We start from the raw sequence: 18,913 nt of genomic DNA on the forward strand, positions 1-18,913 counted from the left end.
GTCATTGTCCCCCCTCACCCCCACACATAGCTAGGGTGGGCAGGGTCTTGCCCAGGTAAAGCCACCCCCTCTTCTGTTGCAGCTTCTTTAGTCACCATGACCGCCTCCTCATCACCAGTGGGCTGGCCACCTCCTCCTCAGTCCCAGCTCCCCCACTCCAGTGACAGACACCCTGGACAACCCAAGTTGTTCTCTTGCACTTTGGTGATTTATTATTTCCAAATCTCCACTTATATACAGGATAACAAGGGCACTGTTTAAAAAAAAAAAAGAGCTAAAATGGCCTGGCTGATGTGGCCAGTGGGCCCAGGCCCCACTGCTCAGTCCTGGGAGGGAGTGCCTGGTCTGAGGCCCGCAGGCCAGCAGCCACCAGGGGGCCGATGCAGCCCCCTACCCTCCCCGCCCCATCCAGCCGGTGTTGCAGCTGGCCTGGCAGAGCAGGGGCAGAGCTGACAGTCCTGTCCCCAGAGCTCTGGCTGCTGCAGGTGGACGCCAGTTCCCTGCATGTCCACAGTGAGGGTCAGCCCTGGAGGGCCCGGGCATGGCCGCCATGCTCAGAGGACCTGCTCTGTGCTGGAGGCTGAGATGTCCAGGAGCCGCCAGGCTGCATAGGGGTTCAGCTCGTCCTGGTCTCGGCAGAGAGCCCACACATACAGCATTCGCAGTACCTTGTCCTGCGGAACCCAGGAAGGGTGAGGGCTGGAGGCAGGGAGCACCCGGTACCCACACCAGAAGGAGGGCAGGGTGATGCTGCAGCCAGGTCAGGGCTGGGAGGGAGCAGGGAGCGGGTCTGGGGTGTTGGCCTGGGTCTGGGATCCAGAGCAAAGGCTGGGGCAGAGGCTGGGACTCAGGACTTGGTCAAACCAGACAGACCAGTGGCCCTCTGACCTCCACCAGGCCCAGAGCAACATGCCGTCCTGGTGCCCTGCACTGCAGGGAACTCAGTGCGTGCCCTGCCCCTCCCTTCCTGCCCACTTACCGGGTCACCCTCGACCACTTCGCCTTTGGGGTTCTTGATCACCATCACCATCTGGGCCTGGAAGGTGATGATCAGCACTGGCCCCTGCTCCATCATCTTGCCCATGGCCAGCTGCAGGGGGTGGGGACAAGGTGGATGGGCCTCAGAGAGTGGTCCCTGGTGCCTTCCTTGCAGCCCCCATCCAGGGGCAGACCCGAGCTTCAGCACCCCAGGCCTACCGCCTCCCACTGGTCTGTTTCCAGTGGGAACTTCCCAACTGTAAGCAGAATCGGACAGGATCCCTGGACTGAGGCTTTGTGGACACACAGAGGCCTCTCAGAGCCACCCGTCTTCCATATGGGTGTGGGCTCCCCACAGAGTCGTGGCCGAGAGACCAGTGGGGGCCTGAGCGGTCCCAAAAGAGCCCCCACCTTTCTCAGTGAGAGTCCTGGCCTCAGGAGTCCCGGGATCTGGGCAGCAGCACCCCTGGGCCACCACTTGCTTGAGAATTCCCAACTCCAGGACTATGGAAACCCTTCAGTGAAAGCGACCCTACTCCTCCAGGGACAAGGAACTCACCCTTCCCAGCTGAGCACAATTCAGAGAAGCACCCCTGCCCCTCCCCGCCACCCTGGAAGAGGCACTCACATCGATGTGGTCAATGTCCAGGATGCGGGAGTGGAACTGGAGGCCCAGAGCCTTGGCCTGCTGGATTGGGTGGGCCAGTTGGCTGTAGGTCTGCAACAAGAAGCCGAACATGCCCATGGGACCGGTTACCCTCGAGCAAGCCATGCCAAGGCACCTAGGAGCCGGGGGCACCACACACCCCAGGCCAGTAGTGGGCTCACAGGCAGGGTTTCAAGCTTTCAGCTTGTGTACCTCCCAAAAAGGGCTCTCGCGCCAGGAGTGACAGATGCCAGGATCAGGCAGGCTGGTGCCACCCTCTTGCTGGCGCGAGTCACACACTTCCCTCTCATTACCAAGACAACACCGTATCACCACTATTGAAAGCGGTATTAATCAGTGAGGTCGGGAATGCTCCTGGAACGCAAACAGGAACATGCTCCCAGAGAGGTAAGTTGAGGCCTCTCTGGCTGATGCAGAACATTCTCCTGTGGATCCTGGCCTGGAACCAAACGCTTTTTTCTAGGATTCATCCTGCCCCACGGCTGCGCTGGGGTGAGCTGCCTGGGTCTGCCTGCTTCTCCTTGACCAGCGCCTGTGGGTGGCTTTCGGCCACAGGCAGCCTGTTTCTCCTATGGGGGCAAAGACACCATAGCCCTCTTGTGCCTGCTCCCAAGCCTGGGATATGGCAATCTCGCATCTCAATGGAAGACATTCCAACAGCACCCACTTTTTATGCAACTAACGGACCCACCAAATGAAAAGAAAAAAAAAGGTGCCAATCTGAGTTCTGGTGTGCTTTCTTAAAGATGACATTCTCAGAACGCCCTGGGGTGAGTGGCTTCAACTTCAGCTGTGTTTCTAGGGGCACCAGCAGCAGCTCGTGGGTAGAGATAACCAGTCACATCTTAACAGTCCCAAAGTTAAAAAAAAAAAAAAAAAAACCAACCCACTCATAAACGCCTGCTGGATTAGTCACCGTGCAGGGGAGTATTTAAAAAGAAAACCTGACATCTTCTCCTCTGCTTTTCCCAACTTGTTTGTGAGCTGGGTACAGCAGAGAATCAGCCAAAAGAGATTCTGGATTATTTAGTATCAAGAAGCTGGGGGTGAAGAAAAACAAACTCCCAGAAGACACAGGTCAGGGAGCCAGAAGGATGGGGCAAGGTGGCCCCGTGGGGACAAGCAGGCTGCCAGGAAGGGACGGGGCAGACGGGGTGCTCCCAAGGCCGCCTGACCCGTCACCACGCAGCCCAGCCCTTCCTGTGGCCTGGGACCTGGAGTTGGAGCTCCAGCTAGGCCTCCTTAAGACACGCAGCTCTTACCCACGCAGAAATATATCAATGTCTGCTTGGATCTATGTTTGAGGATCTCGTGATGAGAAAAACAGCTAATGAATCCATCCAATGCCGCCTGTGTGGGAGCTCTGCTTTGGTGTCCCCAAAGCACCCTCTTGATTCCCAAGGGATGAGCCCAGTGATGTAACCCTGGCCTTGGGAAGGGGGGCCATGGGGCCTCACACCCCACTTGCTGGCCAGCACCTGTGACCCCCATGCACAGAGTGAACATCTGATGCACCCCAGGGTTCTCCAGTATCCCTTTCCACCCACTTCCCTGACCCCTGGATCCCCAGCCTGCAGCCACCCCCAGCCCCGACACTCCCATCCCCATCGAGCTCTTCCTGGATGGAGCCACCCAAGCAGATCTCCTCCAAATTGTTATTTCTTCTTAGGCCTAAACAGGAAAAAAAAAAAGCCAGCAAGCACTCACAGCTTCATAGCACCAGTCTTTGAGAATGTCGAGTTCCCCAGAAATCATGGCCTAAAAAGGGAAAGACAAAAAATCAAGTATGAGAATGAGTGGGCTTTGGAGGCAGGGAGATACTGCTAGAGAATGTTCTCCAGGGAGACCCTTTCCTTGCAGCCTCCCAGCCCCACCCTGGGGTCCAAGTCTGGGGAGGGGAGACCTGGCCAGGCTGGGGCAGTGGGAGGGGAGCTCCCGCAGCTAACAGTGGGGCAGCCCAGAGTGGGTCCCCAGGGTCTGCAGGAAGGAAGGGGAAGGTGGCAGTGGTCGGAGGTCTGGTCCCAGCCTGGAAACTGAGCCAAGGTGGCCATGCAGGGGCAGCCTGCCTGCCCTGGGGACAAAGCTCTAGATGGCCTGGCCCAGGAGGGACAGGGCAGAGGGGGAGTGTGGGGGAGGGCTCTCAGGGTGCAAGGAGAGAAGCTGCCACAGCAACAGGATGTGGTGAGGGTCCTGGGGGGTAGGGGGCGCTGTGGGGGAACCACAGAGCATGGTGGGGGTGGGGGCTGAGATGACTTCACCCCAGAGGATCCTGCCTGGGCTCGGGCTGCTGCTTTTGGGAGATGCTACCTTTTCACCTCCTCCCAGCCCTGCCCTGAGTGTCCTGAGGAAGCTGAGAACATGGAGGAGGGAGAAGGGCCCCAGGAGGAGGGATCAGATGTTTACAGAGGACTGGGGGGCAGGAGGTGGGGGGACGCTCCCTGCAGTCCCACTAGGCCACGCCACAGGCCTCTGTATGCACTGGGCTGCAGGACTCCCAGGCTCTAGCCAGGGCTGGTGGCCATGGAGGGGCAGGGACGTGGCAGGGAAAAGGCAGAACACCTAGCCAGGCGCACACCCACCTCCAGGACGTTGGGGATGATGTCGTTCTCGCACTGCTGCAGGAAGCGGTCCTTGTCAAAGGCGGGGTCCACACGCAGGATCTCTGTGAGCACCTCTGACATCTCTGTCTTCGAGAACAGGCCCCCTGGGATGGCCGAGCCGGCAGGGCAGTGAGGGCCTGAGACTGCCCCCTTGCTGGCTCAGGGTGAGGGGATGGTCTTGGGGCAGCCCACTCACCCAGCAAATCCGTGACCTTGTCTGTTAGCACACGGGATGCCCGGATGAAGGCATTGTCGCTCTCGTCATACTTCATCTTCATCTCAAAGAACCCTGTGGCAGGTGGCGGGTAGGGTCAGGGCCCTTCCAGAAAGACACCCCTACTCCATCACAGCCCCCTCCCCGAGCAGACTGGGTAACTGAGGGGGCCTCTCCGAGGCTGCTTCTTCCTCAAGAGACCAGGGCCTGTGGGTCAACCTCAGGGTGGGGGTGTGGAGACCCTGCCACCATGACCTTGGGGGGCTGTGTGAACCGTGGGGGGGGCCACCTCCATTGGCAGCTGCTTTCACTGCAAAGGAAACACAGGCTCCTGGGAATCACCATGGGATGACGGACAGGCTCCCTGTCAGTGCGAGGGAAGCCAGGTGCCCTAGAGTGGGCAGAGCATGCTGGGCCTTGAGCTGGTTCCTGACTTGTGAGGCAGGGTGTGTAAGGGCCAAATCCACAGCTGCACCATCGGGGTGGGGATGGGGGGGTGGGGGACACTCATACCTGCCTGCCCCACAGCCACACTGGCTCTAGTCAAGATGGTGACCCAGGCCCGACAGCAGAGCCCCTGCCGCCCAAGATGTACTGGGTGCTTCCCCTCGGGCCTCCTGAGGCCCACACTCCACTGCTCACACGCTGGGTGACTCTGCTGCAGTGCCTGGCCCCCTCAGACCCCAGCCTCCTCCTCTGTGTGGTGTCCGCCCCCGGGGAGCGCTCAGTGAGTGTCTCTCACCGCCCTGCCGTTGGGCCGTTCTGAGATGGGGACACTCACGATTGAATACCACATTGTTGTCCCTGAAGTCCTTCCACTGCTGGTACCACTTGGAATCCTTGTGCAGCACGACCCCCAGTGCCTCTCTGGGGAAGACCAGGGAAGCCAGTGAGCGCAGTGCAGGGGCCGCTCCCACGGGGAGAGGGACCAGTCAGACAGTGTGATGACCCTGGCCTCACCTCCCGGCCTCCTGCCTTCTCATTTCCCCTGCCCATCCCTTCCCACCTCCATTCTCTCAGGGAGCCAGGGAACCCTGGGGAGAAAGAAACCCCACAAGCAGATTCGGGTCGGAACCCTGTGTGGTCCTCAGAGACAGACAACACTGCAGGTGGCTAAAAAGGGAGGTGGAGACGGGGCGGGAAGGCCCCTGACCGGTCTGGTACCTACTCATTGGCCTCAAACACTTTCTCTTCCTTGAATTTCTCTCCAGCAAACTCCTTCCTTTTCCGGAGCCGCTCCGGTCGCCGATAGGGCCCGGTCTGTCCCAGGACACTCTCGTCGATCTCCTTCTTGACAGACTCCACGCCCTGCAGAGCACAGCCGGGCATGTAGGAGTTGGGCAACCCCCGACCAGAAGCTGTACACCCACCCTAGCTCCAGGTCTCAAGGTCACCTGCCTTGCAGGTTCAGGCCAAGGATTTGTCAGAGCCTCGGGGGGGAGGCAGACGCTCGCTGCCGGGAGAAGACCCTGGCTATCTGACTTCTGCCCCTGACTCCCCCCGATCCCCACCAACCCCTGCTCTAAGAGCAGCCTCCAGACGACCCTCACATTCTGAGGTCGATTCCCCGTCTCCCTGGAAACCTCCCTTCAGCTGGGGAGAAACCAGCAACTGGAGGGGCATCCTGAGCGGCCCCTGCCCCATGACCCCTATCCAGGCTGACCCAGTCTGTGGATCCCGACTTCCCAAACCTCTGGAACCCATTTCTCTCCCGGCCCCAACACCCCAGACATTCTCCAGCCACCTCTGAGCCGCTGCCCAAGTCCTCGTTGGCGGCTGTGCTTTCAGGATAAAACCTGAACTCTTCCGTGTGGCCCCCAGGCCCCTGCAGTGGCTCTGGTCACAGCCAGTTGGCCCCGGTGCCCCGAGCTGGCTATGCCTGCTCCCCTGGCCTGGAGCAGCCCCCGGACGCTCCTGTTGTTACTCAGGACTGCCTGCCCCTTCCCTGTCCCCATGCCTGCCCTGCGATCCTTTGAGAGCAGCAACTCAGACCTTCTCTCCTGTGGCCCTGTGGCCAGCAGAGGGCCCAGTGTGAGGTAAGGTCTTCACAGAAGGAATTCAGGACCTCAAGTGACCGGGAGTGATAGTCTCGGGGTTCTGGGCCAGACCTAAGGGTGTCAGCCACTGACTACGGGCTGGAGCTCTCGGTCTGGTAACCCGTAGCTCCCTAGGGGCCACAATTTGCCCAAGACCACCCAGCTGGGAGGGCTGAGCCCAGAGATGGGAACTCGGCTCCTGGGGGCTGGGAGCGGGACAGAGTCTCGAGTGCCCGCAGGCACGAGCGCAGCCCAGCTTACCTGGGAGAGGGCTTTGAAGGCAGCAGTCCGGCCAAGCCTCTCCCCGCCTTTGGACACTGACTCGGCAGACTGCTTGGCGGTCTTGGCTGCTTCTTCCACACCTTCCTTGATTTTCCGGCCAAGGTCACTTTTACTGACTTCGTCAAGACTCTACTGAGACAGAGAAAGGGGAGGTGTCAACGTGGCATAGGCTGGGGGCTGGCAGGAGCTCCCCCAGGGCTAAGGGCCAACCAGGCCAAAGAGGGGTGGGAGCAGGCAGCCTGAGTTTGTCTGGCTGATGGAGCTGTGACGGGTATGTGCATGCTCGAGAAGGGTGCCTATGACCTCTGGGGCACTGGGCCTGGGGCTGCAGGCACGGAGCAGACAGGAGCCCCAGCTCTCCCAGGATACATAGGAGTGACACCCACAGGTGGCAGGGAGGCAGGAAGAAGGTGAGGAGGTGTACATGGAGCTGGGCTGGCCTCAAAGCCCTGCCCCTCTCTCCTGGAGATGCAGGAGACTCGAGTTCGATCCCTAGGTTGGAAGGATCCCCTGGAAAAGGGCATGGCCACCCACTCCAGTATTCTTGCCTGGAGAATCCCATGGACAGGGAGCCTGGACAGAGGGCTACAGTCCATGGGTCACAAGACTGAAGTGACTTAGCAGGCAGGTCCCTCTCTCCAGCCCAGGAGAACAGAAAAACCAAAGAGAAGCAACAAAGAAGAAAGCCCTCCAGGAAAGTCACTCCCACCTCCACCCTTGGAGGCAAAGTACTCACCTCCTATCCTAAGGAGGGAAGAAAAACATCCTCATTTGACCCTCCTGATTGTAGCACAGAGGCTTCTAACTTAAGCAGGCCAGTGAACTACAGGCCAGTGGGCTGGTCTGACGTCGCCCTCCTTCCTGAGGGCATCCTGGACTCCGGAAAGCCTCTGGAGTGAACAGGCTGCTCACCACCCCAGCCTACACAGTGCTGGCTGCCAGTTCCTCCTGAGGCTCCCAGCACCGCCCCCGCCCCCCAACTCCTCTGCCAGAGGTGGGAACAAACAGGCCCTGCAGCCTCGGGTGAGAGGCCCTGGGAGCCCTGAGGCCATTACCTCCTTGACGGTGCCTGTGATCTCCCCCAGCTTCTTCTTGATCACCTCGCTTGTCCGCAGGGTTTCCGATTCAATGGTTCTCTAGGGGGAAGGACATTGTGTCTCTGTGTTGTAATGCACAGTCCAAAGCAGCATTTTCTCAGCAGTCCCTTCCTCCCCAGACACCTCTGTTTCTCTTGCCCCTCCCCCTCAGCCTGCCCAACGTGTCCCTCCCTTCTGCCCAGGGTCCCTGGCTGCCCCTCAGCCTGGCATGAATCCTGGACAAGGACCCTCCTGAGCACAAAGCCCCAGGCCCCGAATCTCTCTCTGGGTGGCAGCGGGTGAACTCTTCTACCTGCTCATCAGTGATATGTTGAGGGCGGTGGTGGTGGGGTGCTGTTCCCACTCTGCCCCCACCCAGGCACCCTGCCTCAACCTCAGCCTCCTCTGCCCCCAGGTGGCCCCTCAGCCCACTCCTCTTCCTTCATGACAAGGAAGGGCGCTCTCCCATAGGGTGGAATCCCCCACAGAGAGTTTAGCGGAGACTCGGAGGGAACAGGCCTCACTGCGCCAGCAGCCCGGGATCGGGGGTCAACACAGCAAAACACCGAGGGACCTGGGGCATCCGGGGCAAGCGCCCACACTCCAGGCTCAGCCACCCACAGGGGAGATGGCAGGGCTCACAGAGCCCTCGCGGGCAGACAGATAAAGGGCTACAGGCCCATTCACAGGCAGCTGAAAGTTGTTTGGGTGTTTCCGTACGCTCTAATGGAAAAATCCAAGTTTTTGGCCAAATGACCATGTAACAATTACACTAGCCCTGGAACCCACTTTCTACCCATTTCACTCAGAGGCCCTCCGGAGTACACATCTCAAACCTAGTGCCTGAGAGATCTATGGAGATGTAGATTCTTCTTTTTTTTTTTTCCTTTTTTATTTATTTTTAATTGGAGATGGTTGCTTTACAATGTTGTGTTGGTTTCTCCTGTAGAGCAGTGCGAGTCAGCCGTAAGTACACACATGTCCCCCTCTCTTGAGCCTCCCCCACAATGCAGATTCTGACACAGGAGGTCCAGAAAGCCCCCCATGTGCTGGTCTGTGTGCAGAGGATGCTGCAGGCTCACCACAGACCTGACAGGCTGAGTGGCTCCCCCGGCCCCCTTACTCCCCATCATCAGGGACCCTGACAGCCGGGGCACTGTGCTACAGGAATTCCTGGCTCCAGGGAGCAAGTAAGAGGTGAGAGAGGTTAATCAGTGATTAACATACTGGGTTGGCCAATAAGTCTGTTCAGAGACGAGTCGCGAAGGGGACTCACGTATTTCCTCCTGGCTTCCTGGAGTGCATCTGACTCTTCCAGCTTCTTGGCCTCATCTCGGAACTTTTTTATACTTTCTTTCATTTCTTTGTTTTTGGCTAATTCCTGTTTGATGTTATCGAGCAAGCCAGAGAGAAAGCCTTTTCTGCTTCCAGAGGAATAGGATTTGGACTAGAAAGAATGTAGAAAGAGACAAAGGATGTTTTTTTTTTTTAATTTTCTATTTTCTGTTGATACAGGTTTAACAATGAAGAGCTCTCTCTTTGCAGAAGAGTAGAAGAGGCACACTAAAAAACTATTAGGTGATAAACTGTGGGGCACCCAGACAACAAGACATTATTCAGCAATAAAAAGAAATGAAGCCACCACTTCCCTGGTGGCACAGAAGATAAGAATCTGCCTGCCAGTGCAGGGGACATGGGTTTGATCCCTGGTCCAGGAAGATCCCACATGAGGCCCCACTCCATGCACTGCCCTGCCCAATTCATGGGCTTTGGGGTCAGACACAGCTGGGTTTAGATCCTGGCTTCTCCTCCTTCACAGGCTCAGGAAAGAGAAAGCTTCAGAAATGATTGTGAGCGAGTGACTCAGGTCACGGGGACATGGCCACGTGTGCTTGGCTGCTCCCACTTCTGAGGGTGTGCGGGGTCCCCACCAGGCCTGGGGACTCACCCTACCAGTTTCGGGGCAACAGCCCCCCTGGCTGCTATCAAGCCCCAGCAAAAGAGGCAGAAAATCTGGGTGCTGCCCCAGAGGTGGGGTGGCCAGGCCTGGTGCTGGCAGGCAGCTGTCTGGTCCAGATGGGTCCTGGCCAGCCCTTCGCTAGGGGAAATCCAGGTTCCAAGAGTGTCAGGGACTGCCTCAGCTCACAGCAGCCCCACCATTCACCCCAGGACTGGGGACTGGGTGGTAGTGGTGGGGGGCAGGGCAGATCAGAGATGTGGACAACTAATGGGAAAGACACGTCCCACACCTACAACAGCCCGAGGACACGGCTGGGGAGACAGGCTGGCACAGGTAACTAGAGGGCTGTGCTGAGACTCAAAAGAAAGGGAGGGTGTGAGCTGCTCAAGGATGTGGAAGTGGAGTCAGTGTGAAGTTTGGGGCTTTCCTCCCCATGGTGGTGACACACCAGCAGAAGCATGGTTGAGGAGGAGTGATGGAGAGGGCAAAAGCTCTAGGAAATGCTATTTCTGACAAACAACGTCAAGATTAAGAGAGATATCGGGGCTTCCCTGGTGGTCCAGTGGTTTAGAATCCACCTGCCAATGCAGGGGACATGGATTCGATCCCTGATCCGGGAAGATCCCACCTGCTGTGGGGCAACTAAACCCTGGTGCCACAATTACCGCAGCCTCCGAGCCCTAGAGGGTATGCTCTGCAACGAGAAAAGCCGACACAACGAGAAGCCTGCGCACGGCAACTAGAGAGTAGCCCCCACTCGCTGCAACCAGAGAAAGCCCCAAGCATAGCAACCAAGACCCAGGACAGCTATAAATAAAATTATGCAAATTATATATATAAACTTTATAAAAATATAAAAACATTATATAAATATATAAATATAAAATTACATAAAAACAAAATTACAGAAATTTTGTATAAAAATATAAATGTAAAAGTTTTATAAATAAATACAATAAAAAAAATAAAGGTAAGGATGGTCTAGCCTGGGGAAACCCAGCTCCAGAAGATGTGTGACTCTATGAATGCAAATGCCCATGGGGCCATCTCCCAGAAGCAAGGCCCAGCTTTGCTTGAAGGACCCAGACGTGCGACCCAGTAGGTGGTGCATTTCAGCTCCGCTACAGGGATCCCAGTCCACTCTGGGAGGCAGGAGCCCCACCCACAGTGTGCCGAGCACTTCCAGATACCAAAAGCACCAGGCCCACTGGGCTCTGTGACTCCAGAAGGCCTGCCCATCAGAGGCCCCGGCAGTGTGGGCAGCATCCTGCAGGCCTCTTCTGTCACCTATGCCTGACCCTCACATCTCCCCTTCCAGCCAGCTGGCTCACATCTTGAGTCACTCACCAGGGTCAGCTCTCCACTAGGCCTGGGCAGCTGGTAGGAACCATGGGGCAGTGGCACTAGATTGTGGCTGGACAGTAGATGGACTCCGCTGCCAACACATCTCTAGTCGAGGGAGAAGAGATAAAGATCCGTTTAGACCAGAGGGTGATGAGGAAGGAATGAAATAGGCCACCTAAAAGAGCAGAGATTGCTAAGACTCATCTGACGATTTTTATCCCATCCCACCTGCATGCTTGATGCTCGACCATCTTCTCAAATTATGAGAAGCCAGTGGAATCTGGTAGAAAGAGAAAATCTTGGAACTGTACCTGCAGGGCCTACATGTACCGTCCCGACTCTGAACCTAGGGGAAACCAGATGGGTCCTATGCCAACCTATGGTGGAAGAACGCTAAAGGGTAAATGTGCCAGTCTGATTTAAGGCCTTAGTCTGAAAATGGGCATGCGGAGCCTTGATGCTGGTAGCAACCAGCCTTCTCTACTTCTGCGGCCTCGGAGGACCAGAGGCCTGGGCTTTCAGAGGCACACACTGATAACTTACTGTCCCAGGCACGACCCTGCAATAAACCTACGATGTCCTGATCCAGGCTTGGGATGTGAGCAGAGCAACTTACGGGAGTCACCTGGGCAGAGAGATGCTGCTAACCTCATGTGAAAGGCATTTCTTCTCTGACCAAATGATGAACTTAAGCTCCAGGAGGGAAGCTCCATGTAGGTCCTGTTCAATGCTGCATCCTAGCACCCAGCATGGAGCCAGTAACATGGATGTCAATGACCTGACAAAATCACATTTCCATTTCTACAATCCCTGCGCCTCTCCTCATCCTGTTCCATGCTTCCTGTCTCCAGGAACTCTAAGCAACATACAGACTTACACAGATGCCATGATCTCCTATAGCTACTCAAGAGTAACTCCTGTGAGTTATCGAAACTTTTGTTTTAATTGCTTTGTTGTTTTCTTCTTTTAAATGCCTACAGCCATTGATCCTAGAGCCACCGACGTCAGCAGCAGTCTGAAGTTGAAGCGGATCGCTCTCTAATTGGGAAGGAAAACCCCACAGGAGGACGGAACCTGAAGGTGGCTCCTCTTTTGTCTTGTGCCCAAATCAAACACCTGTACACGCAGCCTTCAAACCCTGACTCAAAAGACAATCAGTCCAGAAGAAAAGCTCTGCCCTGAGTCAGAAACACCTTGTTTCTCCTCACACTCAGATTCCTGTGAGATAACTTTCCTTCCTGACCTGAGCTTTGGGCCAGGTCAACCACCCTGCTAGCTCTGAGACTGTGGGCAGCTTGCTTAGCACGACTGAGCTCCCAGTTTCCTAACCTGTTGAGATAGCATCAAATAGTAGCAACGTGAGTACTACTGTCCCAATGCACTTTATACGCCTTGACCCCCAAGGCATCTGTGAGCCCAGATTCTCAGCCAGGGCGACAACTACCTCCCGTACTTTCAGAGGATTAGGAGGAAAGACGGAAAGTGCTCCCGGTTGCGGACGAAGCGTATTAAGCCGAGCCGTGACTGTCACGGTTTTCTGCCTTTTCCTCGCCACTGCTTCTCCATGGAGCGCCACGGTCACCATTCACTCCTCGGTACACGTGGGGTCAGCCAGAAATGAGGGGCGATCATACATTACTGCCCCCGGCGGCTCCATGCATTACTGCCCCCGGCCGGACAGTCTCGGCTCCCCCGCCCTCAGGCCTAGCTCCAGGCCCCACGTTACCGGGCCCCCGCCCCGGCCTCGGCTGACCCAGTGACCAAACTCTGAGTCTCTCGCGGAGTCCAGGGAAGGGGGCAAAGAGGTCAAAGAACTCGGGACAACGAGATCCTGGAGGTCGCCAGTCCGGAGCTCCCTAGTCCCGCCCTCCTGGCCCCGCATATCTGCTCACCCGCGGGCAGCGGCACCAGCCTGCCCGCAGCGCCGCCGCCGCCATGCTGGAGGATCCCGTGTGACCTTCTCGGGGCGCGACTCGATACCGTCATCTGCCGCGTCTGCCTGGTAGGGTCTGGGCCTGGGAAAAGCAGACCTGGGGGCGGGGTTTGTGAAAGGAAGGGCGTATCATTGGACAGGACTCCTAAGGAAGGAGGGGCCGTGGAGGGAGGTCCATAATGGGGGCGTGGCCTCACAGAGGGCGGGAGAGTCCTGGAGAGCTAGGCCTCTGATAGGGCAGAGTTTCGGAAGAGCGGGGCCTGTGACTGGATGTGACCTGGGGGGCGTGTACTCCTGTGTGGCAGAGACCTATGGTTGGATAAGAAAGCGAAGAGGCGGAGCCTGAGGATGTGGAGTCTGTCACGAGCGAAGATTTTCCTACAGACAACCCAGGGTTCGCGTGGCCGGAAAGACCGGTACAGAGCGACCTACCATAAGAACCGATTCAACTGGGTTCTGACTGATTGACCGATGGGCCTGCCCTTTGCCACTGACTCTGACTCACTGACAGTGACTGACATTGACTAACAGACGAGCAAGTGAGTTGCTTCAAGAGCAAGAGCGAATGAGCCCACATTTGTACAGCACTTTCGGGAGGCACCTGTTGGTTTTGGTCCAGAAAAGGAACGGGAAGCTGAGACCTGGCTGAGTGTGAGCCACTCTTCCCTCCATCCATTTAGTGTGAATTGATACACCTGGACCGGAAGAAGGTCATGCCTCTGTCACATCAGCACCCAGATGCTATTTTCCATTTAGAGAATCCACCAACTGGCGGTACCTGGACATGGTCGTGCAGCTGGGAAGAGATGGTGTGTTGGTAGCGTTGTTGTTCAACCTCTCAGTCATATCCGACTCTTCCTGACCCTATGGGCTGCAGCACGCCAGGCTTCCCTGTCCTTCACTATTTCCCAGAGTTTGCTCCAACTCCTGTCCATTTGTTGATAATGCTATCCAACCATCTAATCCTCTGTCGGCCCCCTTCTCTTGCACTCAACTTTTCCCACCACGAGGGTCTTTTCCAGTGAGTCAGCTCTTAGCGTCAAGTGGCCAAAATATTGGAGCTTCAGCTTCAGCATCAGTCCTTCCAATGAATATTTAGGGTTGATTTCCTTTAGGACTGACTGGTTTGATCTCCATGCTGTCCAAGGGACTCTCAAGAGTTCTCCTGCAACACAATTCAAAAGCATCAATTCTTTGGCGCACAACCTTCTTTATAGTCCAACTCTCACATCTGTACATGACTATTGGAAAAACCATAGCTTTGACTATATGGACCTCTGTGGGGAAAATGTCTCTGCTTTTTAATACGCTGTCTAGGCTTCCTTGGTAGCTCAGTTGGTAAAGAATCCACCTGCAATACAGGAGACCTGGGTTCAATCCCTGGCTTGGGAAAATCCCCTGAAAGAGGGCACAGCAACCCAGTCCAGTACTCTTGCCTGGAGAATTCCCATGGACAGAGGAGCTTGGTGGGCTACAGTCCATGGGGTCTCAAACAGTTGGACACAACTGATTGACTAGGCACAGCACAGGGGTGTCATAGCCTTTTTTCCAAGGAGCAAGCATCTTTTAATTTCATGGCTGCAGTCACCATCTGCAGTGATTTTGGAGACCTAGAAAAGATCAGTCACTGTTTCCACTTTTTCCCCATCTATTTGCCATGAATTGATAGGACTGGATGCCATGATCTTAGATTTTGAATTTAAGCCAGTTTTTTCACTCTCTTCCTTCACCTTCATGAAGAGGCTGTTTAGTTCCTCTTTGCTTTTTGCCATTAGGTATCATCTAGATATCTAAGGCTGTTGATATTTCTCCTGGCAGTCTTGATTCCAGTTTGTGTTTCATTCAGCCCAGTATTTCACATGGTGTACTCGCTGGTACCATGGGGAGAGTTAATAATGTATGTTGCCTTTGCCCTATTGAAACCTTTGCCATTACTAAAACTGTGATAAGGTCTATGGGAATTGGAAGGGAGGCAGCATACACTCCCTGGCTTCAGAGTTGGACACATCTGCGTTCTCTGTCCCTCAGGAGCGCCACCTGGAGGTGAGAAGAAGTGTTGAGGGCTTCCACTCTGGCTTTGTTGGAAATGCCATGTATAGATGTGAGAGTTGGACTGTGAAGAAAGCTGAGCGCCGAAGAATTGATGTTTTTGAACTGTGGTATTGGAGAAGACTCTTGAGAGTCCCTTGGACTGCAAGGAGATCCAACCAGTCCATTCTAAAGGAGATCAGCCCTGGGTGTTCTTTGGAAGGAATGATGCTAAAGTTGAAACTCATGCGAAGAGTTGACTCATTGGAAAAGTCTCAGACGCTGGGAGGGATTGGAGGCAGGAGGAAAAGGGGACGACAGAGGATGAGATGGCTGGATGGCATCACCGACTCGATGGACATGAGTTTGAGTGAACTCCGGGAGTTGTTAAACACAACACTCCGGGAGTTGGTGATGGACAGGGAGGCCTGGCGTGCTGCGATTCATGGGGTCGTAAAGAGTCGGGCACGACTGAGCAACTGAACTGAACTGAAACTAGTTAAGAGGTTGGGATATACAGGTTTGCTGCTGAGAAGAAGGTCTAAGGGTTTCTTAGCTGTAGTTGAAATCATGGAGTTAGACAAGGGCACCCAGAGAGAATATGTCAGGTGGGCACATCAAAACCCTGTAGTCAGATGGAGGAAGAAGAGCCCTTAAAAGAGACTGGGCAGGACTGGTCAACAGGTCATAAGAGGACCTGGAGTCGCTTGGAGAAGACAGGTGGAGTAAGCGGTGCTGAATGCAGTAGAGAACTCAGGCCAGGCACACCAGGTCAGAATGGTATCCATTGGCCCTTGTGCTTTGTAATATGGAGGTCCCTGAGGAGAGAAACTAGAAGATTTTGGTTGAATGGTGGCTGTGGAAGCCAGATTTCAATTGGCTGAGCTTTCGTTTTTTTTTACAGAGGTGTGCTGGAACCAGCTTGGACTGCCTGGCAAGAGCCAATTGTCAAATTTTTAGGAATTTTGGAGCTAGTTATTAAACACAGTCATTATTTTAAAATTGATTGTATAAACTTACAATCAACTGGATTATATTAAAATAATGGTAATAAATTCTCAAAACTCAACACTTCTTATTATGCCCCTGTCTATGCTACTGAAGTTATTTACATATGTCTCTTCTGTAGGCTGGAAATACCATGTTAGATATGCTATACCTCTTACTAATTCTGTCTTTTTTTGTCTAAAGTAATGGTTTATTTGCAGGGTGCCACACAGGGAAATGGGAGACAAGTTACAGGTCCACTTCATCTCGGTCACTGAGTTAGGGATTCTTTTTCCTATTTATTTTTATTTATTTAATTTGGCTGAGCCAGGTCTTCATTGCAACATGTGGGATCTAGTTCCCTGATCAGGGATCGAACCTGGGCTTCCAGCATTGGGAGCACCGAGTCTTTGCCACTGGACCACCAGGGAAGTCCCCACCAATTCTGCCTCTAATGCACCACATTAGTAGCCTGAAATTGGCCATGGTGGGGGTATTTATGCCGTAGGAATTGACAAACGCTACAGATCGAGAACTTTCTGGCATGTTTGGAGAGTCCGTTATTAAATGTTTAATAGGCACATAGAGAAGGAGAACAGAGATGCCTCTGAGGAATCTTTGCAGTGCTTAGAAAGTGAAATGATGACAGCTGGAGGTACATATGGGGTAGAGTGAGGGTGGTTTATGTTTTCCCTACCTTTTCATTTTGAAAATGTTCAAAGCTGCAAAAAAGTTGCAAGAATAGTATAATGAACACTCATACACCCTTTACCTACATCTGTTTTGCCACAGGTGCTTTAGCAGGTGCTATGTACCTGCGAGGGTTTCCCAGGTGGTGCTAGAGGTAAAGAACCTGCCTGACAATGCAGGAGACATAAAAGATCCTGGTTCAAGCCCTGGGTCAGGAAGATCCCCTGGAGGAAGGCATGGCAACCCAGTCCAGGATTCTTGCCTAGAAAATCCCATGAACAGAGGAGCCTGATGGGCTACAATCCATGGGGTCACAGACTCGGATATAACTGAGCATCTGAGAACTGATAGTTGATTTACAATATTGTGTTAGTTCATTCGACTATATACATATATATATAATTATTTTTTAACAATTCTTTTCCATTATAGTTTGGTACAAGACACTGAATATAGTTCCCTGTGCTATACAGTAGGCCCTTGTTGTTTACTTATTCTATATATGTTCTCAGATGCTCAGTCGTGTCTGACTCTTTGTAACCCCATGGACTATAGCCCACCAGGCTCCTCTCTCCATGGAATTTTCCAGGCAAGAATACTGGAGTAGCATTATGTGTATGGAAAAAAAAAAAAAAGAAAAGAATACTGGAGTAGGGTGCCATTTCCTTCTCCAGGGGATCTTTCCAACCCAGGGATTGAACCCACATCTCTTACAACTCTTGCATTGGCAGGTAGATTCTCTACCACTACCTCCACCTGGGAAGCCATTTTTATATAGTGGTATGTATCTATTAAGTCAATACTTCCAATTTATCCCCCCACCCAGTGCTCTTGCCTGGAAAATCCCATGGACAGAGGAGCCTGGAAGACTGCAGTCCATGGGGTTGCGAAGAGTCGGACACGACTGAGCGACTTCCCTTTCACTTTTCACTTTCATGCATTGGAGAAGGAAATGGCAACCCACTCCAGTGTTCTTGCCTGGAGAATCCCAGGGACAGCGGAGCCTGGTGGGCTTCCGTCTATGGGGTCACACAGAGTCGGACATGACTGAAGCGACTTAGCAGCAGCAGCATCCCCTTTGGTAAGTGAAGTTTGTTTTCTATGTCGATGAGTCTGTTTCAGTTTTGTAAATAAGTTCATTTGTACTGTTTTTTAGATCCCACATATGTAGTATCATATGGTATTTGTCTTTCTCTGTCTGACTTACTTCACTTAGTAAGCTATTCTCCAGGTCCATCCATGTTGCTGCAAATGGTATTATTCCCACTCTTTTTGTGACTAATATTCCATTACTTATTATACATATCTTCTTTTTCCATTCACCTGTTGATGGGCACTTAGCTTGTTTCCATGTCTTGGCTATTGTAAATAATACTGCTCTGAACATTGGGATGCATGTGTATTTTCAAATTAGAGCTTTTGTCTTTTCTGGATATATGCCCAGGATGGGGATTGCTGGATATATGGCTACTCTATTTTTAGTTTTCTTAAGGAATCTCTATAGTTTTTCCATAGTAACTGCACTGATTTACAATCCTACTAACGTTTAGATTTGTACCTACCTTTTCTCCACATCCTCTCCAGCATTTATTATTTGTAGACTTTCTAATGATGGCCATTCTGACCAGTATGAGGTGGTACCTCATTGTGGCTTTGTTTTGCATTTCTCTAATAGCGATATTGAGCATCTTTTCATGTGCATCTGTTTGTTTTCTTTGGAGAAAAGTCTGTTTAGGTCTTCTGTAGCCCAGGCATAAGGTTAACAAAGGCAGAAAAGGTAAAAGGGAAGGGATCTTTGTGATTTCAGCTCCTTGAGTAGACCTCGGTTACAGGGTCGCCTGCCTTGTCTTGTAACTTGGTGTGTCACTGGTGATTGTGCCTGATCTACGTGTTCCTACAAAGCAAACCAGCAAATCGTGGTCTGTTGTCTAAGCCAACCAGTGGGTGGTATTTTGTTACAGCTGCCCCAGCTGACTAAGACAGTCAGTTCCCCCAGGTGGTAGGCGAACCCCAGGCTGCCTGGAAACTTTCCCAGTGCTGTCAGGTGAGTGTGTGTTAAGGCCGACCGGCGTGGTCCACGGTGAAGCCAGGGAACGGGGACCAAGACGCCGGGGAGTC

The 18,913-nt window shown here is 53.7% G+C and overlaps 1 protein-coding gene and 1 long non-coding RNA gene across 2 annotated transcripts; one reads left to right on the forward strand and one right to left on the reverse strand.

Moving 5' to 3' along the window:
• Positions 1-186: 186 nt before the first annotated feature.
• Positions 187-13,177, reverse strand: TIMM44 (translocase of inner mitochondrial membrane 44). Its single transcript, NM_001192654.1, has 13 exons — positions 13,050-13,177; positions 11,161-11,262; positions 9,130-9,300; positions 7,833-7,913; positions 6,757-6,906; positions 5,628-5,767; positions 5,241-5,326; positions 4,442-4,534; positions 4,225-4,349; positions 3,353-3,403; positions 1,607-1,696; positions 980-1,090; positions 187-674 (listed from the first exon to the last, which is right to left on the reverse strand). Exons 1-13 carry the CDS (start codon positions 13,092-13,094, stop codon positions 555-557), a joined length of 1,365 nt encoding a protein of 454 aa, NP_001179583.1. The 5' UTR covers positions 13,095-13,177; the 3' UTR covers positions 187-554.
• Positions 13,136-16,173, forward strand: LOC132345703 (uncharacterized). The gene is made up of 2 exons (XR_009495180.1): positions 13,136-13,899; positions 16,023-16,173. It is a non-coding gene; the product is annotated as an uncharacterized lncRNA (long non-coding RNA).
• Positions 16,174-18,913: the final 2,740 nt, after the last annotated feature.

This window comes from Bos taurus, chromosome 7 (assembly GCF_002263795.3).
Source record: "Bos taurus isolate L1 Dominette 01449 registration number 42190680 breed Hereford chromosome 7, ARS-UCD2.0, whole genome shotgun sequence".
Taxonomy (NCBI): Eukaryota; Metazoa; Chordata; class Mammalia; order Artiodactyla; family Bovidae; genus Bos; species Bos taurus.

Bases quoted from the DNA above. Each gene is read 5' to 3' on its own strand.
- TIMM44 (NM_001192654.1), bottom strand. From the start codon at position 13,094: ATGGCGGCGGCGGCGCTGCGGGCAGGCTGGTGCCGCTGCCCGCGG. The intron at 6,907-7,832 runs GTAATGGCCTCA...CTGTCTCAGTAG, and splicing joins TCACAGGCACCGTCAAGGAG to AGTCTTGACGAAGTCAGTAA. The intron at 5,768-6,756 runs GTAAGCTGGGCT...TGTGCTCTGCAG, and splicing joins CCTTCAAAGCCCTCTCCCAG to GGCGTGGAGTCTGTCAAGAA.